General features: G+C 38.4%; 2 protein-coding genes across 6 annotated transcripts in view; both read left to right on the forward strand.

Moving 5' to 3' along the window:
* The first annotated feature begins 1,421 nt into the window (after window positions 1-1,421).
* LOC109106667 (keratin-associated protein 10-12) lies at window positions 1,422-14,091 on the forward strand. Of its 2 annotated transcripts, none has more exons than XM_042740368.1 (9): window positions 1,422-1,569; window positions 2,992-3,055; window positions 5,496-5,795; window positions 9,093-9,124; window positions 9,389-9,484; window positions 9,602-9,761; window positions 9,857-9,924; window positions 10,018-10,116; window positions 13,351-14,091. In XM_042740368.1, exons 2-9 carry the CDS (start codon window positions 2,992-2,994, stop codon window positions 13,597-13,599), a joined length of 1,068 nt encoding a protein of 355 aa, XP_042596302.1. In that variant the 5' UTR covers window positions 1,422-1,569; the 3' UTR covers window positions 13,600-14,091. The 2 variants fall into 2 exon arrangements, with proteins under 2 accessions (XP_042596302.1, XP_042596301.1); XM_042740367.1 differs by having other exon boundaries at window positions 1,423-1,569; window positions 5,493-5,795.
* Window positions 14,092-15,859: 1,768 nt separating this feature from the next.
* LOC109105668 (type II inositol 1,4,5-trisphosphate 5-phosphatase) overlaps window positions 15,860-23,758 on the forward strand; it is a 35,117-nt gene continuing 27,218 nt past the window's right edge. For 2 of the 4 annotated variants that reach the window (XR_006156665.1, XM_042740363.1), the window contains exons 1-2: window positions 19,253-19,654; window positions 20,088-20,167. Coding sequence is in view for 2 of the 4 variants with exons in the window: in XM_042740363.1 (XP_042596297.1) it covers window positions 19,598-19,654; window positions 20,088-20,167 (137 nt within the window). In the remaining 2 variants the exon portion in view is untranslated. Of the gene's footprint in view, window positions 15,928-17,068; window positions 17,088-19,252; window positions 19,655-20,087; window positions 20,168-23,758 lie in introns of those variants that run through there. The other 2 variants (XM_042740364.1, XM_042740365.1) reach the window with 2 other exon arrangements.

Below are 23,758 nucleotides of genomic sequence, written 5' to 3' on the forward strand. Positions count from 1 at the left end.
ATACAGGACATCTAGTGCTAAAACTTGACTCTTTTTCCATTCACCATCAGTTGTGCTTTCAGAGAAACATTTGATCAGTGATACTGGACCAGACCTGCATTTCAGTTTCAGCATAAGTACTGGCAAAGTTAACTCTCTCTCTATTTCCAATCCTCCATACCCATAAAACACAGAACAGTGTAGCATGGGTTAAATATATATATAAGAGTAGAAGAGTGTATAAACTCTGAAAGATTATAGTGTTAGGAAGTCCCAGAAATCCATCTTTGTCATCTCAGCACCCACAATCATTCAGTGTGTCAGAGCTGGTGCTCTGCATTTTTGTGATACACACCACTACAAAGGGGTGATTGTTGTGGGAAAGTCTTGATTTCACCGGCTGAAATCACCTTCAAAGTCCATCTTACCGCAGTGTGACATGCCACAGTTTCTACTTCTCTCAACTTGCCCTAAATAGGATCTCCAGACTTTTTGAAGCATGCAGTGAGTTTATGTTCATTCTGAACAAAGAGCTTTCAACTGTAAATTTACAGAACAGATGAGATGGACCTGAATTCACGAGAGTAGAATTCTTTGTTTCAAATTATCTGTGAATGGCCATTTGTGAGTAGTATTGCTTAAGCTGGAAGTATCTGCCATGGAGTTTCTTGTAGTATTGTGAAAAGTTTGGATATTGTCGGTATATTTACATGACAATGATTGTACTAAAAATGTCAAAAATTTTCCTTTGCATTCTTGAAAAGTTTCACATACAGACTACAATATTGTAAAAATGACCCCAGTTCACATGCATACGCAAAAGTGACTACAAACAGGCCAGTTGTTGGCGATGTCACTTTGTTTAAATTTATTTTATACTTTCCATGGTTCTAAATCTGTTTCCATGCTTGAGTTCATGATATTTGATTGTGGTGCCTGTAGTCAAAGAAGTATTTTTTAGTTCCAGGGAACTATGGCTTGTATCAGTTGATTTTCATTCTTTGTGATTTGACTATTTCCTTTAAATCAATTAAATTTGAACTGTTTTTGTATTCTGCTTCCACTGCACTTCTGCATTCTGTGATGCTTTTTAAATATTAAATAAAGGAGTTCGCATGCGAGTCGTTTTTCATGTCAACACTTTTTTTTAATCAAATGTTTTATTTTATATTATTTATTTACATATATTGTATTATTTTTATTATCATTATTATTATTACAATGCTAATACATCAATCTAAGTCCGTGATTTCACATATTTGGTTTTACACTTTTTATTTTATTTTTTATTTTATTTTTTGTGTAAAGAACATAGCTCATAATATCAATAGAGAGTTGAATGCATAATTTCAATAAGACACACCACATCATTCTAGTTTAAGCACACAATCAGCAGACCAATCCCATCAGAGTTCCCACTAATTAGGAAAACTTCCCTCTGATGTCACCACACTGGAGGAGCAAATAGCAACAGAGAGGGAGAGAAAAAAGTCAGAGAGGAAGGGATAGAGGATCATATAGACACTCTTAACTTCATCCACAGCTGTTAAAACTCCAGTCCAATCTGTGCTTTCCCACTGCACGGCGAAGGTAAGAAATATTTCCCAATATGCCATATTAAGATGTTGCAAATGTATAAATAGACTTTTGGGTCCAGCTGTGGGCTATAAGTGTAGCTGGACAGATTTTCGCAAGAGATGCTGTTGCGTAGAGAGGTGATACCGAGAGTCTAGAAAAGACCCGAGATGCTGCATACGGCAGATGCTAAATATTGCATGTGTGTATTTATTGGACAAGTACTGTTATGAATGTCTTTTGAGATTTATTGCTTTATGAATGAGATTGGGAATAAGATCTATGCATTTTTTCTTATATATCAGTTATAAAAAATATAATAAATATTATAAAGGTTAGCGAGTAATGCCCAGTAATAGATACTTTCTGAACAAATAACAATATCAAATCACCGTTAAATGCAGGACATCATCAACAGTATATTACATATCTGATGTTTATTTTTAGGGAAAAAAATTGCTGTTTCTTTCAATTACTTGTGAAATTTACTAGTCATTTCTCAGTGAAAATTGTAAATGCTTCACACTTCAATTTTTTTTTTTTTTTTTTTTGGTGCATCTAAGAAAAATTACATTTACATACAATAATAAAGCCAATAATATTTGTAATATACAATGCCAGGTTTATTAGACAACTTGATTAATAAGCAAGCTAGAGAAGAGGTGAATTGTAAACAGATGGTCAGAAATCATCAGAAAACCTGATTTTATTACTATTAAATAGAAAGGAAAGAGTCATAATTTGGGTGAACCAATGTTTTCATGGAAGACATGGTTTCCAGGGTAGTTTCTTGACAGTGTTGATCACCGCCTCATGGGGAAAGGGGTAACAAGCCGTGCTTTGCACTTACGCCCGTGGGATTCACAGAGAACAAACAAGTTGTTAATTGTGTGTGGGCAAGTGGCCTCGTAGCAAGGGAACTTTTGTAACTATGAACCGGTGTGTCTGCTAGAGAATTTTAAATGAAGATTGGCATTTCTGTGATGTAACATTAATGTAACGTTGATAGCCACACTGAGATGCCGCCTGTTTCTAATTCAAATATATGCGGCGGTGGAAACCGAATCAATGTGGCTCTGTTACAGCCTCACAATTGACATCTATTAGAAGAAATCATCTCTGATGACATGCTCCACTGCAGATCAAAGCAGAATATCATGCTCAGAGGTCACGAGAGGTTAGGCATGTTCCGCAATGCCAATTATGACAGGTCAGGTTTGCATAGCTCTCGGTGAAAGTTTGTCTCCAACGTCATGGATGCAAACCACCATCAGAGAATAATTCACAGGCAAAGGGATTTTTCTGATATTGATACATGCTTTGCTTTATGTTGGTTATTGGTCCCTTTAAACATGTAAAATCAGCAATCAAGCTTACCATTAACATTAATAAACATCAATATTCCTGCTGTTTTTAATCATTATTTCATGCTTTCAGATGGCGTTGGGAGAAATATGTTGCACTATCGATATAAGCAAGACTAGGAGCTCTTCAAAAACAGGTTTGTCATTGTACCTTTTCATGGAATGGTATTTAAATCAATATTTGGTAACATCTAAATAAATTGGTTTTATTCAAGTCAAAATGTATTTAACATCACAAAACCAAACAGCGTTAACTTAATTAATTAGTTATGAAAAAATAACATGATTAAAATATTTTAACGCACTGGCCACACTCCCAGACCTGTACATCATCTTTACATTAAATGCAGTTGACTGTTGACAAATATGATGCAGGGCAACAACTCCATAAATGCAGTTATGCCCTAAAATTCAAGATATTGATGCAAAATAAATAAATAAATGCCCCTGAATGAATTTTTGTCTCATATTTATATCATACAATATCACACACGAGTAGGATGAGCAATATCACAGGAGTGCTGATTTTGTCCAGAATGTTAGAAACCAGGTGTTAGAATGTGATTTTATACAACAGTTCAGTAAATAAGAAGTTGATATTGTGTTATATTTTAAACACAATATAATGTGTTTTTCTCTATTTTGCAGAAAAAATATTACCTTTAAACCCATAACATAATTGTTTTTTTTTCTGATTATGAGAGTGTTTTTTTTTTGTGTGTGTATGCGTTTTTTGAAAATATTGTGTGAAAATGTGTGTAAGGGGCATTTTTATAAAGAGAGCCGATTACTTCAGCCGTTTGAACAAATCATAAAGGCATTTACCGCCACCTGCTGGCAGATTTAGTTTCTTATTTAGAATTTCATTTCATAAAAAAAAGATCATAATAATAAAAATAAAAAAATTAAAGGGATAGTGTTATAGACGTAGTGCAGAGATCAATGAACTCAATGAAGATGATGCAAAAATCCAAGGTCCACTATTTAAATTCACCAACATAAACGCAGTAGCTCACAAGAGAAATAGGTCTACTCTACTATTAGGCTATGACCTTCAATATCAGACCCTGATTAAGGAGAAACTGAAGACTTAAATAGAGCAACTAAACAAGCAGCACCTGAACCGAGTACTCAACCAATTAGTAGCTAAAGAAACTAAACAGGCAATGAACAAATGGGAGCATGAACTAATTACCAAACTGGAAAACTGCTCACAGTACTAAAATAGAAAACAAGATCAAAAAAAACAGATCAAAGGCCCCTGTCCAGCAGTACCAAACGGATAGGCGTTTTTGTCCACACGGACAAACTCACCGAAACCGGGTGACAGATATTTGAAAACGCCGCCTTTGCGTTTTCGTCACCCGTCATCAGCCCACGTCTCGCCCCTAGTCAGACACCTCTACGTCACGTACAAAAAAAATCTAATTCTCTCATTATTTACTCACCCTCATGTCATTTCAGACTTTTCTTTTGTGGAACATAAAATAAAATAATTTTCTAATTCTCTCATTATTTGATTGTTCTGGTGTAATTCTGTTTTAGTTGCCAATGACTTTCAATGCATGAACAAAAACAGTGAGATGTTTCTCAAATTTGTATTTTTTTAATTTTTTTTTAAAAACAGTGAGATGTTTCTCAAATTATCTTCTATAGTTTATGTTAGGCCGTTGTATCCTAAATGTTTATGTTTATGTTGAATCAAATAAAATATTTCTTTCTAAAGCTACAATTTGCAGTGTCTACTTGATACTTTCTCATTTAACACAAAAATAGCTTTAAATAATCTTTTGTGGGTATTTTCACAATCAAATTTATTTTGCGATTAATTAATCAAACTATCATGTAATTAATTAGATTAACAGTTTTAATCGACTGACAGCCTTAATATATTTTTTTTTTTTTTTTTTTTTTTTACCAACAAAACTAATATTTACAATTGGTATTTGCTGTTTGGTAATTAATTGTTGGAACATTTAACAGTAAAGTTGGTTGCGTTTACATGTGTAATCGGTTTTGATGCATATAAACACCTCAATCGAAATAAAAATGCCCAAACCGAAAGAAATTGTAATCGGTTTGAGAGGGGTGGGATAAACCTTTCTACAAACCGAACAAAATTAAAATCCTGCCATGTAAACGGGTTAAACCAATTACTTTGCATCTACGCCATCACATCAAGAGGTCGTGTTCGTCAGAATGGGAACGTGATGTCCCAAAATTGAATGCACCGGCACATGTAAACACCATTTCGGATTAGATAACATCTCATGTAAACAGTCCAGCGAATCTTTCAATCAGAATGATTTTAAACGGAATGACAAAAAAACTGTACATGTAAACGTGGCTAGTGTGAAGCAGAGGGAACTTGTGTATATTGCATGTAAAAAATCCTTTGTGTGTAAGGAAATTAATTACAATGTTCATTAGAAATTCTTTCTGCTCGTGCTTCTTGTGTGCATGTTTTTCCATGCATTTCTCAACTGGCCAAGTTACAGTACATTTAATCACATGTAAATACAGTAAATGCCCTAGTTGTCACAGACTTTTGCTGTCCTTTGTCTGTCTTTCCAGCAGGCTTCCTGTTTTTTCTTTTATTGCAAATGAGTCTGCTCTCTAAAGTATGGACAACTTCCACAACAGCTAGTCCAGCAACCACTCTGAAAACAGATGCCAAATCATCTACAGTGTCAGACCCTGTTACCCAGAGTTTGACAACTCAGTCTACGTATCCGGTAAGCACGTCCTCCTCCATTTCTACTGACCAGATGGCCACATCAGGCTCTACAGTGACAGGAGCTTCATCCACCTCAACACAGAACACTGCTTCTAACAGTGCTACTGTCGCCTCAGCTGGTATTACTAGTATGGAGACAGGTATTTTTTTCTTTCTGTATGCCTATCTATATCTTTTTTTTGTGTGGTTGTGATTTCTAATATGTAGTTTTCATTTATTGTACATGTATTTAATCCCAACAATACACATTAACACACAAAAACAATGTAGAATAGAGTAGAGTAGAGTAGAGTAGAGTAGAATAGAATAGAATAGAATAGAATAGAATAGAATAGAATAGACCTTTATTGTTACTGTTTCAAAACCAACAAAACTTTAGCAACATGGGGGATCGGCAGAATAGAAATAGAATAGACATATAACGAAGAAAGAGATATTATAAACAATAAAGAACAGTGAGGTATAATACACCAGTTTGTACAAATAACAATTTGGTACTGATTAACAATATATACTGTGATAGATATACAGTACATAATAAATATGATGATATGACATTTATGAAGATGTATAAAATCTGTGCCTGATTGAATTGAATTTAGAATCTTTACTGTCATTGTACTAGTACAACGAAATTGAATACAATCCTTTGGGTGCTGTTGATCTCACATTCAACAGAGTCGCATGACTCATTCAACATTGCACATAATTTTTCGGTTAGTTATTGCAGTATTTAAAACATATGGCTTAAGCATAGAAAACTGTTAATCTCACATTCAACTGAGTTGCACGACTCATTCAATATTGCACATGATGTTCAGTTAAGTTAAATAGTATTCAAAACAGACGTGACAGAAACCAGAAGTCTGAGACCCTCTCCACACAATCACCACTGATGAAAAGAGGCTTAATGTCCATTTTCCTCCTTCTAAAGTCTATGATAAGCTACTTAGTCTTGGTGGTGTTTAAGATCAAGTTGTTTTCTGTACAACACATGGACAACTGCTCCACCTCATCCCAGTAGGTGGACTCATCCCCCCCAGAGATGAGCCCCACCACAGTGGTGTCATCAGCAAACTTAATTATGGTGTTACTGGAGTGGACAGGGGTTTCAGTATAGAGGGTGTAGAGTAGGGGGCTCAACACATAGCCTTGAGGAGAACCGGTACTGAGTCTGAAGGCTGAGGAAATACGAGAGCCTATTCTTACCCTCTGTGAGCGATCAATAAGGAAGTCCTTGATCCAAAGACAAATGGAGTGAGATATTCCCAGATCAGACACCTTAGACACTAGTCTGTTGGGGAGGATGCTGTTAAACGGCAAGCTAAAGTCTACAAATAACAACCTAGTGTAAGCTCCCCTGCAGCTCCAGATGGGACAGAGCAGTGTGGAGGGCTGTTGCTATGGTGTCCTCTGTGGACCTATTAACTCTATAGGCAAACTGGTATGGGTCGAACCTGGGTGGGAGATTTGAGATGATGTGAGTCTGAACCAGTCTCTCGAAGCACTTCATAATAACAGGTGTCAGTGCTATTGGGCAGTAATCGTTCAGGCTGTTGATGACCATGTTCTTCTGAAGTGGGACTATTGTAGCAGACTTCAGGCAAGGTGGTAAAATGGACTGGTTAAAGATCATGGCAAAGACCCCAGCCAGCTGATCTGCGGATTCCCTCAGCGCCTGTCCAGGGATGCCATCGTGTCCCGCAGCTTTCGTCTGGTTCACAACCCTCAATGTGCGCCTCACCTCATGCTCCTGCACTGTGAGGATGTGGCTGCTGTGTGCTAGTGGATAAAGTGTGGTATCCTCCAGTGACACCACCTCGAAATGGGCAAAGAAGTGATTCAGCTCCTCTGCTAGCAATGGGTCACCACCATCAGCCAATAGGTTGCTGGGTTTGTAGTTGGTAATATGCTGGACCCCCTTCCACACCTGCCTATAGTTGTTGTTCTGGAAACAGCCTTCAATCTTCCCTCTGTGTGCAGCCTTAGCTACTTTGATTCCTCTCTTCAGGTTGGCTCTGGCCATACCATAAAGCTCCTCATCAGCAGCCCTGAATGCAACGTTCCTCTCCTGAGCAGGCACTGCACTTCTTTGGTCATCCCAGGTTTCTTGTTAGGATAAACCCGGATGCATTTATCCACTGTAACAGAGTTCATGCAGTACTTAATGTATGCCAGGACAGCTGTTGTATACAGCTCCAAATCCTGATGTTCAAAAATATCCCAGTTCGTTGACTCGAAACAGTCTATGTTCTGACAGTTCTAAATGTGGTAGGAACACTCTTTCTTAGGGGGTATAAGCTGAAATTAAAAGCAGGGACATGTGGTCTGACTAACACAGATGTGGTAGTTGCTTAGCCCTGAAGCCCAGCTTAATGTTATAGAAGGACTTATCCAATGTGTTTGCTCCTCTTGTAGCACATTTAATGTGCTGATGGAATTTAGGGAGAACTACCTTTAAATCTGCATGATTAAAGTCCCCTGCAACAATGTGAAAAGCCTCAAGATACATACTCTGCTGGCTGCTAATGTTATCATGTAAGTGTCCAAGAGCTGAGCTAGCATTAGCATCCAGTGGTATACAAACAGCAGTTATCAAAACAATAGTTAATTCAGTAGGAAGATATATGGGCCTGCATTTAACAGTCATAAACTCTAAATCCAGGGAACAGTGACTGTTTACAGTCTTGGTATTAGTACACCAGTTGTTGTTCACATAAATGCATAACCCCCCTCCTCTGCTCTTACCGGAGTCCCTGGTCCTGTCGTAATGATGCACTGTGCGGTCTGCTAGCTCGATAGCTGTATCTGGAATAGATGAATGAAGCCAGGTGAAGAGCAGGATGCAGCTGTCTTTTACGACATTGTTCGATGCACCCTGTAGTTTCAGTTCATCCATCTTGTTAGCGAGGGATCTCGCATTGGTAAGGAAAATATTTGGAAGCGGCGGTTTGTTTGGCTGCTTCTGTAGCCTCATTAGCACGAAGGCTCTGCAGCCTCGCTTTTGCCTCCTCTCCCTGCGCCGCCTTCGTCACCTCCCCATGGGGCTGCTAATCCACGGAGAGCCCGGAAGGCCTAGCGATTTCCACCAGGATATCGTGAGAGCAGAGAAACTCGGCTGTAAAAGCTTGCTCCCTAAGTGATCCTATTTCCAGAATATGATGTCGACTGTAGATGTTATCGCTCAGCATGAAAATGTCAGGACAGATAACACTATAAACACAAACAACTTCATAGAGTACCGAAAAAGAGAGCACTGAGCCGCTGCGTCTATGCGGCGCCATCTCATACTGATTTTTTCAGATTTAGCTAAAGTGAAAAAAAAAATTAAAAACTAAAATTCCTATAAATGTTCACAGTTTTAATTTGACAACTACATTTTATTTAATTATTTATTTTGTCTTATTTATTATTCTCCTGATTGTCTGTTGTTTCAGCAAACATATCTTCTTCAGAAAATTACACGGCGGTAAGTGCTGGGCAAGTACACTAAAAAATTAGTGTAGGATTTACTTCGAAACAATTTTCACTCAGAAATTGCTAATAACTTTCACAATTAACTGCAAAGAAATAGCAAGTAACACATTGAATTAGACATGAAATTCTATATATATTCTAAGATATAAATTCCTCCAAAACCTACACCAAAAAGCTTTAATTTATATATACGTATATCTTTTTTAGTGTGATATATGTCACAATTATTGAACTGCAACTGCTTTTTCCCCAAAAGCTATCCTGTCCAGCATTTGCTTGCACAAAAGATTGTTATGACCAGTTCATGAATATGACGGCGAAGCCCTGCCAATCCAGTGAATACTTCTGTAAGGTCAGTCTGCCGTGCTGCGCTTTCAGATGGGAACCTCCAGTGCAAAGTAATCCATGCAAATCATGCACTGATGCAGGCTTGATTTGAAGAGTTACTTCTTGCTCTGTTGTGCTTCAGATAATGAAAGGCGATGCAGGTTACTCTGTCAGCTGCAGTGCCTCATGTGGCGTGCCCTGTGAGAACGGGACTCTCAGTAATTGCTCTGTCAACTGTTGCAACACAACTAACTGCCTCAACAACAGTCTGCTTGCCATGTTCAATTCACTCAATACCACAGGTAACCTCCAACTCTTTCTCTTATTATCTCTAACATATGTGAGTGGTCACTTTTGAATATTGACTCTTTTATTACTCCTATCTTGTTATTTGTAGCTACAACAAAACCGACTACTACAACCACAACCATAAAGACCACAGTTCCAACCACCCCAGCAAGCAATGTGAGAACACACAAAGCTATTTGTCACTTTAGGGCAAAAATTAACATTTTCTGCCACCTTCTGACTTTTCTTTGCTTTTCTTACTCCCAAAAGGGCAAGAAGTGTCATAATTTCAAGTGTAATGGAGCAGCGTGTTACAAAGCCAATGTCGCCAGTAATGCTGCATGTCCAGTTGGTCTGGACTACTGCATGGTAAAGTAAAAAAGAAAAAAAAACAAGCTAATATTTATTTTTTAATTTAATGTTACTTAGTTAGGTTTAATTCTCCTAATAATCTTTTTTATTTGATAATATTGTTAAATATTTTCCCCACCCACCTGTCTATTAGAGTCGAGGGCTGTTCACGCCATAGATCGATAACTATACATTTAGTTTTTGATAATTATTCTAATTCTTTGAGAGTACAATTAAAAACCATGTAAAATGCCTGTGTCATCTATTTAAAGTGCATCTTTTTAAACATGAAAATGTTTTTTTAATTTTATGCGGGATAATGTTACTGGGGTCTTATGCATATACAATGAAAAAAACAAAAACAAAAGAAGAGTAGAAATGGTTAGAAATTTTCACAAAGAAACGGTCAATTTTACAAACAATTACAAAGAACTGGAAAATGACACAGAATTAAAGGTGAAAAAAAAACTTAAAAACACTCTGATTATTTTTTGTTTTACAACTTTCTATGTATATACTGTACTTACAACTTTCACACACATAAATTCACATTATAAATAGGAATCAGAATCAGAAGAGCTTCAGTATGTTTACACACCCAAGGAATTTGACTTGACAACAGGAGCTTTCAATGCAGAAGAAAGTACAGACATAGTGCAGACATACATAGGAATAACATAGTAGGGATGGAATATAACACTAATATAAGAAAAAAACAGAATTAAATAATGTACTATATACAGAATAGAAGTATAGGGGAAAAAATTTTAGTTGTTTAAATTAATGTACAGATATGTTATAAGTGTGCAGATATGTTATTTAAAAAGTGTGCAGTTTACAAGAGTACAAATTTTGGATTCTGTGTATAAATATGTCAGTTGTGAGGACGGTGTATGAGTATGAAAGTTTAATTGTTCAGCCTGAATATAGCCTGTGGGGGGAAAAAAAAACTGTTCTTGAGCCTGACTGTTCTGGTGGTTGGCGCTCTGTAGCACTGACCAGAAGGCAACAATTCGAGGAGAGAGTGGGCTGGGTGTGAGGGGACCAATGTGATTTTCTTAGCACTTTTCCTCACTCTGGAGACGTAAAGATCTTGGAGGCTGGGCAGAGGGGCACCGATAATCCTCTCAGCAGTCCTGACTATCCGTTGTAGTCTCTCGATGTCTGATTTGTTAGCTGAACCAAACCAGGCAGTTATGGATGAACACAGGACAGACTCGAAAGCAGAGTAGAACTGTTTCAGCAGCTCCTGTGGCAGGCTGAATTTCCTCAGCTGGCGAAGAAAGTACAGCCTGTGCTGCTCCTTTTTCACAATGGAGTCAATGTGATTGTTCACTTCAGGTCCTGAGAGAGGTGGTGCCCAGGAATCTGAATGACACAGTGCTGTTCATGATGGTGAGTGGGGAGACTGCAGGGGTTTTCTCCTGAAGTCCGTGATCATCTCCACCGGTTTGAGCGTGTTGAGCTCCAGGTTGTTGTGACTGCACCAGACAGCCAGCTCTTTAACCTCCTGTCTGTAAGCAGACTTGTCTCCGTCCTTGATGAGGCCGATGACTGTAGTGTCAACCACAAACTTCAAAAGCTTGACAGAGGGGTCCTTTGATGTGCAGTCGACTGTAGTGTCAACCACAAACTTCAAAAGCAGATTGGGGTCCTGGTTGTGAGTTTGCCCACACACTACCTGCTGCCTATCTGTCAGAAAGCTGGGATCCACTGACAGGGCTGATGTGTCATTTAGTCTGGTCAGGCATGTGAGTTTGCCCCAAAGTCCCTCACTAGCTGTTTTAATTCCCCTATTGCAGGATGTGATGTCCTTCAGGTTAGGCCAGGACCAGTCGCAAACTAAAAAGGATCCAGCAAGGGTTCTGTGATGTCCTACCACAGATGTGAGAGCGACAAGTAGAGCGTCATTAAGTCCGTTGATTTTGGGCTTTTTGGGGACCGGAATGATGGTGGAGCGTTTGAAGCAGCAGGGAACTTCACACAGCTCCAGAGATCTGTTGAAGATCTGTGTGAAGATGGGGGCCAGTTGGTCAGCACAGACTTTTAAACAGGCAGGTGAAACACCATCTGAGCCTGAAGCTTTCTTAGATTTCTACTTCCTGAAGTCCCGGTTCACATCCTCTACACAGACCTTAAGCGCAGGTTGAATGGTGGGGGGAATATGTAAAGTGCAGATCAGAGTGGATGGGGGGTGGTAGATTGGCCTTTTAAACACATTCAGATTCACATTCAGGCAGTTGTTGATTCTCCACAGACTGTCGGAGTGGTGTCTTGTACAAGTTGATGTTCTTGAGACCAGTCCATACTGACGCCTGTTTTCTCAGCTTTTTAGAGTAGTTCTTTTTAGCCACTCTGATCTCCTTTCTTAGTCTGTTCCTGGCCTGGTTATACAAGATTTTATATCCACTTCTATAGGCATCCTCTTTGACGTGATGAAGCTGTTTGAGTTTCCCTGTAAACCACGGTTTATCATTATTGAATGATAAGAATGTCTTGGTGGGGACGTACATATCCACACAGAAACTGATATATGAAGTTACAGTCTCTGTGAGCTCGTCCAGATCGGTGGCAGCAGCTTCAAAAACATTCCAATCAGTGAGGTTGAAACAGGGTTGTAAATCCCGCTCTGCTTCATTAGTCCATCTTTTAGCAGTCCTTAAAACAGGTTTAGCTGATTTCAGTTTCTGCCTGTAGGTTGGTATAAGATGAACCAAACAGTGATCAGAGAGCCCCAAAGCTGCTCGTGGGACAGAGTGATATGCATCCTTTATTGTGATGTAACAGTGATCCAGTATATTATTGTCTCTGGTGGGACATGTAATATGCTGCTTGTATTTTGGCAGTTCATGGGAGAGATTTGATTTGTTAAAATCTCCAAGGATGATTAAAATAGAGTCTGGGTACCTATACTCCATTTCAGTTATTTGTTTGGCCAGCTGTTGCATTGCGGCACTCATGCATGCTTCCAGAGGAAAGTACACATTTACGAGAGTGAAAGAGGAAAACTCCTGCGGCGAGTAGAAAGGTTTACAGTTTATGAAGAGTGCCTCTCAGGTAGAACAGCATATCTTTTTTTAGCATTATTACATCTGAACATCAACTTTCGTTGATGTAAAAACAGAATCCACCACCTCTCGTTTTCCCCATTAACTCTGCTATGCAATCCGCTCTGAACAGCTGGTAGCCCGGCAGATGCACCATATTATACATGAATGTTAAATGAAAGCAACTCGTTGTCTCATTTTCTAGCTACAAAAGACAACATCTGGCACCACAGAAAGCTGGCAGGCGGGTTGCAGTACAGATTGCAGAAAGATGACAGCTTGTTCAAGCACCAGTACTGCCTGTCACCTGGAGTGCTGCAATGCCACTACCACCTCATGCCTCAAACTGACAGGTGAAGTGAACATGCCCAGCTCTGCCACCAGGAGTCCTCACTGTCCCGCACTGCTCATGGCCTCTTTGCTGTTCTTCTGGATAGTCAAAATCTTAAATTGAGCATAACAGTTACATTTAATATGCAATCCATTCTGTTAGGAGAGTGTGTGTGTCTTAAAGCTGATTGTACTTCTTTTACTGTCACTTTTACATTCTTTGTGATGTAAGCAAATTAAGGTGTGTGTGTGTCTATAAGATCAACATGAGAAGCAGAATGTATGTATATATATATATATATATATATATATATATATATATATATATGCATGTGTGTGTGTGTGTGTGTGTGTGTGTGTGTGTGTGTGTGTGTGTGTAGATGCCAAATAAGCTTTACCATTGGCATCTGTATGTGTGAGAGCTACATCAAGTGGGAACATGTTGGATTCTTTCTATCACAGAGTTAGACAGAAATGATCCAAAGAGGAATATATTAACAATGCAGTGACAAATATGAGGTTTGCTTCCTCTCACGAGTTGTGTATGTTTGATTAATTCTTGCTCTTTTTTGCCGTTAATGTACACTGTAAGAAAAATAAATATGTAGAAAATGGACATTTCCTTCAACTCTAAAAAAATGTGCAACTGGTAAAACATCTGTGAAAAATCGAAACATATTAACATGGTACATAGAGCTGTATTTTTATGGACTTTTCTTACAGTGTGCACATGTCTGAATTTTGATTACAGTCAATCATAGTTATCTGATGCTTCTTTTCTTATATTTTGTTTGGTGTCCAATGTACACATTTCTAAAAAAGCAATGTTCTCTTCTATATTACTCAAAATACTCCAAAGAATATTATTAGAATGCTCAGATAATCCATTTTCTGATACTAATTATATGAAATATAAAACAGGTTGTCCAATCAGATTTCACCGTGTGCGCATGCAAAAATAATAGTTATGTACAAACCTGCTAACATCAAACAAATGGAGTATGCACTTTTTGCATCTAAATGGAAATTAGACAATGTGAAATATTTGTAACCATGGCTGTGAAAACCCAGCTAAAGTCATGTTTTTTTTATTTATTTCAATTTTATTAATGCCATGTCAAAGATTGAAATCATAATGAAATTAATGGTTGAAATCAAACTTTGATGCTTGTCATCTCATAATTAGATTTTAAGACTTTAGCCTGGATTTCACATAGAGGGTCACATTTATAAAGAATTTATAATATTACTCATATGGATGCCTGTACTCATAAATATAAAGCTTTATTTTTAAAGAAAAATGTGTTTATTAAAATGTAAGTGTACAGATCTAAGAGCATATGGGCTAAGCTAATTTTCTTAAATAACATTTGAATTCACAAATTCTGTCAGAGTAACACTTCTGATAAATGTCATGATTAGGATTTTGACAGCTCGGTTGATAAAGGTTGCAGTGATGTTTATTGCTCTGTACTGCTAATGCAAGAAATAGATCTTAATGATTGCTTTTGAAATTAATAAATAAATACTTTATCTTCTCAGCACCCAGTCTAGCATTTTTTTTGTACATTTTCTTGTTTTTTACATTCTCCTAAAAATGCATTACATTTCTTGAACTACTGTATTAGATCAACAACCAGTCTGTTTTATCTGATTACTTTACAACTGTGTCAGTGACATAAATTAACCAATTAAACATGCAGGTTTGGGGATTTAGTATACAGACAAATGAAAGACTGTGAGGAGGTACTGTATATTCAGATATGGGTAAAAGAATACTAAAATACAACTATTACTATACTATTAATTTTTTTTTTAAGAATAGAATTCTGTTTTTGAAGTATTCAGCATGTGTAGTATATGCACATTTTAAAAGGAATACCTGGGAAAATGTAGGCTATATTCAATTCAATTCAAGTTTATTTGTATAGCGCTTTTTACGATACAAATCATTGCAAAGCAACTTTACAGCAAATTAAATTCCTACAATATTTAGTTTTAGCTTTAACTTATCAGTGATGACTGTCAGTTTATGTGCATACGGCATATGAAAAATCAATAAAGGACGTACACAAACAGACGATAAACACTATTAACAGCAATTATGCAATCAAACTTACAGCAAAATGTGGTAGTTCTGTATGTTGTCTCTGGGTTAGCATCATCTGAGGTCCTCTGAGGGGTTGGCATCATCTCTTCTCAGGTGTTCTCAGGCTACATGGACAGAACTATTGGGACGCAGCTCTTAATCACTGAATCCAGGTGTTTCAATCAGACCCGTTGCCACAGGTGTATAAAATCAAGCACCCAGGCGTGCAGTCTGCATTTACCAACATTAGTAAAAGGGAAAAGGGTCTTTTTGAAGAGCTCAATAAATTCAAGCATCATACTGTGATAGGATGGTACCTTTGCAGTTTCATCTCTCCTACATATTCTGCATCAACTGTAAGTGGTAAGCAGCTGCATGCAAGACTTTCAACACCAAGCATCAGATGGAATGCTGTAAAGCAGCCAACACTGGACCACTGAACTTTTGTGGGAATAGTTTAGGGAAGGCCCTTTATTCCAGCACGACTGTGCCCCAGTGCACAAAGCAAGGTCCATAAAGACAGTTGGATGAGTTTGGTGTGTAATAACCACACAGAGCTCTGACCTCAAACCCATCAAACATATTTGAAATGAACTGAAACAGATCTTTTCTTACAACATCATCTGAAAAAAAAAAAAAAAAAAAAAAAAAAAACATTTTTCCACAGACACAGTCCAAAATTTTGTGGAAAGGCTTACCAGAAAAGTGAAAGCTGTTATAGCTCCATCAACTCCATTAATGTCTATGTATTTATGGTGCAATGTCAAAGTTATTGTTGGTGTAATGGTCAGGTTCTTCAATACTTCTGTTCACACACATGCACACACACGTTTACTTAGCTATCTAAATGGAGACATTCCATAGCCGTAAAGGTTTTTATACTATACAAACTGTATTTTCTATCACCTTACACCTAAACCTACCCCTTACAAGAAACGTTCTGCATTTTTACAATTTAAAAAAAAAAAAAAAAAAAAAAAAAAACTTAATTGACAAATGAGGACGTCCCCAAAGGGAGGTTTTTGGTGATTTTGTCAGGTTTAGCTCACTTTTTGGTACAAATTTGTCCCCGAAATATGGTTAAGTAGGTACACACACACACACACACAAGGACGTCCATATATATATATATATATATATATATATATATATATACACACACACAGGTGCATCTCAATAAATTAGAATGTTGTGGAAAAGTTCATATATTTCAGTAATTCAACTCAAATTGTGAAACTTGTGTATTAAATTATTTCACTGCACACAGACTGAAGTAGTTTAAGTCTTTGGTTCTTTTAATTGTGATGATTTTGGCTCACATTTAACAAAAACCCATCAATTCATCTCAACAAATTAGAATATGGTGACATGCCAATCAGCTAATCAATTCAAAACACCTGCAAAGGTTTCCTGAGCCTTCAAAATGGTCTCTCAGTTTAGTTCACTAGTCTACACAATCATGGGGAAGACTGCTGATCTGACAGTTGTCCAGAAGACAATCATTGACACCCTTCACAAGGAGGGTAAGCCACAAACATTCATTGTCAAAGAAGCTGGCTGTTCACAGAGTGCTGTATCCAAGCATGTTAACAGAAAGTTGAGTGAAAGGAAAAAGTGTGGAAGAAAAAGATGCACAACCAACCGAGAGAACCGCAGCCTTATGAGGATTGTCAAGCAAAATCGATTCAAGAATTTGAGTGAACTTCACAAGGAATGGACTGAGGCTGGGGTCAAGGCTTCAAGAGTCACCACACACAGACGTGTCAAGGAATTTGGCAACAGTTGTCGTATTCCTCTTGTTAAGCAACTCCTGAACCACAGACAACATCAGAGGTGTCTTACCTGGACTAAGGAGAAGAAGAACTGGACTGTTGTTCAGATGAGAGCAAGTTTTGTATTTCATTTGGAAACCAAGGTCCTAGAGTCTGGAGGAAGGGTGGAGAAGCTCATAGCCCAAGTTGCTTGAAGTCCAGTGTTATGTTTCCACAGTCTGTGATGATTTGGGGTGCAATGTCATCTGCTGGTGTTGGTCCATTGTGTTTTTTGAAAACCAAAGTCACTGCACCCGTTTACCAAGACATTTTGGAGCACTTCATGCTTCCTTCTGCTGAACAGCTTTTTGAAGATGCTGATTTCATTTTCCAGCAGGATTTGGCACCTGCCCACACTGCCAAAAGCAGTGTCTGACAGCAGCCAGTGCTCCACACAGAGATCTGATCTGATCATCATCAGTCTGTCTGGAATGACATGAAGAAACAGAAAAACTGAGAAATACTAGAAAAACTCCAGTAGAACTGTGGCAATGTCTCCTACATATACTAATAATTTTGGACACCACTCTATATATATATATATATATATATATATATATATAATATACATACAAACAATACTGTGCAAAAGTTTTAGTTTATTAGTGTTTTTGAGCAGGTGTATTGAAATTTAGGTTTTTTAGAGTGTTGTTTATATATGTTTTAGTATTTTAGTGTGTCAGTAGGAAATAAGTTCATATTTCCAAACATTCCTTTTGCCATTAATTATTAATTGTAATATTCCAGTGAGATTTTTGTATGCACAAGGAGTCTGACAGCAGCCAGTGCTCCACAGAGATCTGATCTCACCATCATCAGTCTGTCTGGGATTACAAGAAGAAACAGTAAAATCAGAGGCAGACTAAATCCAGAAAAACTGTGGCAATGTCTCAAAGATGCTGTAAAGTGACGGTGCTTTCAAAAATAATGTCATAAATAGATTTTATTTATCAATTAACTAAATTAAATCAACATTTGGTGTGACCTCCCTTTGCATTTAAAACAGCTTTTGTCCTACGGTAGGTGCACTTGTGCATAGTTTTTCAGGTAGCTTTACAGGAAGGTTTCAGTCTTCCTGAAGGTCTCAGTTTTTTCTGTTTCTTCTTGTAATCTGTGTTCCTATGGCTCAGTGGTAGAGCATTGCATTAGCAGCGCAAGAGGTTGTGGGTTCGATTCCCAGGGAACACATGTTAGATAAAAAGTGTTAGCCTGAATGCACTGTAAGTCGCTTTGGATAAAAGCGACTGCTAAATGCGTAAATGTTATCCCAGACAGACTGGATGATGATGAGATCAGCTCTCTGTGGAGCACAGGTTGTTGTCAGCAGACTCCTTGTGTCTACAAAGAAATTCACTGTATTACAATTAATGGCAAAAGGAATGTTTGGAAAAGTAAACTGTTATTTTTTGTTATTTTTTTAAACCATTTTTTGACCATTTTTTTAATGGCCTAATATTTTTGCACAGTACTGTATGTGTGTATATATATAGTACAAAACTGGTGCAGTACTCAGAAAATTTATAATTGAAATAAATACATTTTTACATTTTCATGTTTTTCATTATTATTATTATTAGCAATTATCATTATTACTTTTTAAGATTTTCATCTTATATTTATTTTATGTAATATTTATTTCAATTACCAATTTTTTTTATTATTATTAATAATAATACTACTAGTGTTCTGTAGGCTACTCAGAAACTACACTAGTATTCCATACGAAACATCCTATCCGTAAAGAAATTTTCCATACTACGAACAGAATAAATATTAGTAAGACAAACATGCTGTTCAAAACATTACAAATGCAAACGAGAGCGCCTACTACCGCATGTGTCGTAAAGCAATAGTGGGTGGGATCCGAGGCTGCCAAGTTTGAGTCTCTGCAGTCTCTGACGCCACTTCTTGGCCAGAAGAAAAGTAATACATCTAAAGAAGAGAAAATCAGAAGTGGTTCTGTTAGCGTGGCTGATGTCTCTTTATAACCGTTTACAGACGCTATGATAAAACTATGATTGGAGCGCTGGGCATCAAGTCTTGAATCTCTTGCGTGGCATTATCGGACGGGAAGTCACTGGACTCGCGGAGGAAACCATGAAGACAGTAAAACACTTCAGACCGTTATCTGGCACACTTTGAGCGTCTCGTCTGTTGATGTAAAGTGATCGTAAATGTCATCTCTTACGTGTGAAGTGTCCGGCGCAGTCTCGCTGTGAATAATGGATCAGTCCGTGGCGATTCAAGAGACTTTGGCCAAAGGAGAAGACTGCACCATAGTATCCTCTCAGCGCTCATCTGAAACCGTGACTGCATTGCACAAGTTTATTTCTGTTCGAAGTAAAGCCGTGTATTTGAAACCGACTGCATGTTTTCTTACATACAGGTTGTTGCGAAACTTTGCACTTTCTAAACAGACTATATGTATGCTTATGTTTAGATTATAGTGAATGTCACGTAGTTAAAATTATCTACAATTCTGTTTACAGTGTATCTTACTAAGCACACACTGTTTTTTTCTCCTGTTTTTATCGAGCATGCCCAGTTTTAATGGAAAAAGGAAATTCCAGTGTGTCAATCCTGGCGTGTCCGCTAGATGTCGCCAGTGTACGGTGCTAAAAATAGCTCTTATAACTTGAACATCAGTCATCTAATATCTCGGCTGATAGAAACGTGATGAATTGTGTTAGATTTCCTTAGCAGCCAACACATGCTGTGGAGTGTGTTTCACTGCTGAATGATGTGAGAGAGAGCAAACTGATCGGACTGGTGCAGCAGAACAACGAACATGCGTGAGTTTATGGACTTTTAAGAAAACCATTATAATAATTTTCATCAGTAACGTCAATATACATTACTTCATAATCCACAATTGGAGTTTTGTAGGGTTTAGTCTATGTAGTTGAGACTAACATCTAAATCTGCATAAATCTTTTAGCAGGTACCTGGCTGACAAACAAACATTCTTCCATTAACGATAATAGAATGTTCCATAATAGAATGTTCGTTTGATGTTATACTTCAATAATGATCTCAAATCGTTAGCACAAAAACATTATTTTAACATTGTTCGCTGAACTTGTTTAAAAAATCTAAATCTAAAACTTACTAGTTACATTTACATTTAGTCATTTAGCACACGCTTTTATCCGAAGCAACTTACAAATGAGGACAATGGAAGCAATCAACATCAACAAAAGAGCAATTATAAGGTAGGATAGATGTGGTTTTAGCCGATTCTTGAAGATGACTAAGGACTCAGCTGCTCAGATTGAGTTGGGCAGGTCATTCCACCAGGAGGGAACAGTTAATGTAAAAAGTCTGTGAAAGTGATTTTGTGCTTCTTTGGGATGGCACAATAAAGCAACGCTCACTTACAGAACGCAAGCTTCTAGAGGCACATAAGTCTGAAGTAATGAATTTAGGTAAAGGGGTGCAGAGCCAGTGGAGGTTTTGTAGGCAAACATCAATGCCTTGAATTTTATGCGAGTAGCTATTGGTAGCCAGTGCAAATTGATAGAGAGAGCTGTGACATGCTTTCTTTTTGGCTCATTAAAAATTAATCTTGCAGCCGCGTTCTGGATTAATTGTAAAGGTATGATAGAACTGGCTGGAAGACCTGCCAAGAGAGCATTGCAATAGTCCAGCCTGGACAGAACAAGAGCTTGAACAAGGAGTTGTGAAGCATGTTCTGAAAGAAAGGGGCTGATCTTCTTAATGTTGAATAAAGCAAATCTGCAGGACTGGACAGTTTTAGCAATGTGGTCTGAGAAAGTTAGCTGATCATCAATCATAACTCCAAGGATTCTGGCTGTTTTTAAAGGAGTTATGGTTGATGTGCCTAATTGGATGGTGAAATTGTGATGAAACGATGGGTTTGCTAAAACCACTAGCCTTTCTATCTTGGCAAGGTTGAGTTGAAGGTGATGGTCCTTCATCCAGCAAGAAATGTTTGTTAGACAAGCTGGGATGCGAGCAGCTACCGATGGATCATCAGGATGGAATGAGAGGTAGAGTTGAGTGTCATCAGCATAGCAGTGATATGAAAAGCCATGTTTCTGAATGACAAACCCTAGTGACGCCATGTAGACAGAGAAGAGAAGTGGTCCAAGAACTGAGCCCTGAGGCACCCCAGTAGTTAGATGTTGTGACTTGGACACCTCACCTCTCCAAGATAACCTGAAGGACCTATCTGAGAGGTAAGACTCAAACCACTGGAGTGCTGTTCCTGAGATGCCCTTTGTCAATAGGGCTGACAGGAGGATCTGGTGGTTAACTGTGTGAAAAGGAGCGAACAGATCAAGCAAGATAAGTATTGAAGATTTGGAATCCCCTCTTGCCAGTCTTAGGGCTTCAACAACTGAGAGCAAGGCAGTCTTGGTTGAATGTTTACTTCTGAAGCCAGACTGGTTGCTGTCGAGGAGGTTGTTCTGTTTGAGAAAGGCAGAGACTTGGTTGAACACAGCTTGTTCAAGTCTTTTTGCAATGAAAGGAAGAAGGGAAACTGGTCTGTAGTTCTCTAAAAGAGATGGGTTGAGGGTGGGTTTCTTAATTGGTGGGGTTATACGAGCCTGTCTAAATGATGAGGGGAAAACACCAGTGTGGAGGGATATGTTAATGATGTGAGTGAGTGCAGGCACAACTGCAGGAGAAATGGCTTGAAGAAGGTGAGATGGAATAGGATTCCATCTTTGGCATCCAGCTGTGGCCTAATGGTTAGAGAGTTGGACTTGCAACCCGAAGGTTGCAGGTTCAAGTCTCGGTGCTGGCAAGAGTTGTAGGTGGGAGGGAGTGAATGAACAGCACTCTCTTCCACCCTCAATATCCATGGCTGAAGTGAACCCCCAGTTGCTCCCCGGGTGCTGGATATATAGCTGCCCACTGCTCTGGGTGTGTGTTCACTTCTCACTGCTGTGTGTGGGCACTTGGATGGGTTAAATGCAGAGCACCAATTCCGAGTATGGGTTACCATACTTGGCAAATATCACACTTTCACTTCACAAGTAGTAGGATGATTAGAAAGGATGAGTTTGGAGACTTCTGCCTTAGAGAGTAAAGAGAAGGATGTGAACGAGTGTATGTTTTCTGGTAAGATGTGCTTGATAGATTGGGTGTGGAAAATTGAGTACTGATGGTTTCAATTTTAATTAATGAAGAATGTGGTAAAGTCGTCAGCTTTTAGAGTTGATGAAGGAGAGGGAGGAGGTGGACAAAGGAGTGAGGAAAATGTGCATGCGAGAGTTAGACGAATTGTTAATTTTGTTATGATAGTATGTCCTTTTAGCAGTGGAGACATTAGCAGAGAAGGAAGAGAGGAGTGACTGATACACATTAAGGTAAGTAGTATTTTTGGATTTGCGCCACTTCCTTTCAGCAGCCCTGAGTTTAGAGTGATGCTCGTGGAGAACATTAGAGAGCCAAGAGGCAGAAGGGGTGGTACGGGCTGGCCTGGAAGACAAGGTGCAGACAGTGTCTAAACAAGATGTAAGAGTGGAGTAGAAAGTATCAGTAGCACTGTTAGCATCAAGAGATGATAACTGTTTAGGGGGAGGAAGTGATGAAACCATAGCAGATAGCCAGGAGGGTGAGAGTGAGCGTAGGTTACGTCAAAAGATGACATGTGGAGGAGTAAGTGATGTGTCAGGAACCATGTTGAGGTTAAGAGTGAGGAGGAAGTGATCTGAGGTGTGCAGTGGGGTAACCAGTACATGATCAGTGGAGCAGTGTTGTGTGTAAATAAGGTCCAGTTGGTTGCCTGATTTGTGAGTAGCAGTAGTTAACACTCTCTTGAGATCAAAAGAGGCAAGCGGAGTATGGAAGTCTGCAGCCTGAGGTTTATCTAGGTGGATTTTGACGTCTCCAAGCATAACTAGGGGAGTACCATCCTCAGGAAAGGTAGAGTGATGTAATGAAATCTGCTTCTGTTTACTGCAGACTGAAACTTCCAGAGACCAATAGAAAAAGAAAGTAGTGTATAAGCAGACATAGGCAAAGTGTGCAGGTTGTTAGGATTGCTTTGCCTATAGTGTGTGATGTGTGGTTTGCGAGTGGTAGTAAAAGTAGGGATATGGAAACACAGTAAGAGTTGGTCATTAAAACTGAAACAGAAGTGAAGCAAGGTGTAGAAAAGAGTACGAATCTGAAGTGATACTCATGTCCCTTGCTGGTGTTCCTGTACAGTGGAGTCACACGGTAGAGTCGATCGTCTTTACACTCTTCAGCCTTCACACAAGGGCCGACGTGGTATACTAACCTTGTTATACCGTTTGACAAAATGGAAATTGAATTCATCTGAACACACTTTACTGTTTATCACAACAAAGGGCTAAGCAAGCGTACAACACTGACAAGGTATGTGATACAGTACGAGACCAAACGCAGCT

The sequence above is a fragment of the Cyprinus carpio genome, chromosome B16 (assembly GCF_018340385.1).
Source record: "Cyprinus carpio isolate SPL01 chromosome B16, ASM1834038v1, whole genome shotgun sequence".
Taxonomy (NCBI): domain Eukaryota; kingdom Metazoa; phylum Chordata; class Actinopteri; order Cypriniformes; family Cyprinidae; genus Cyprinus; species Cyprinus carpio.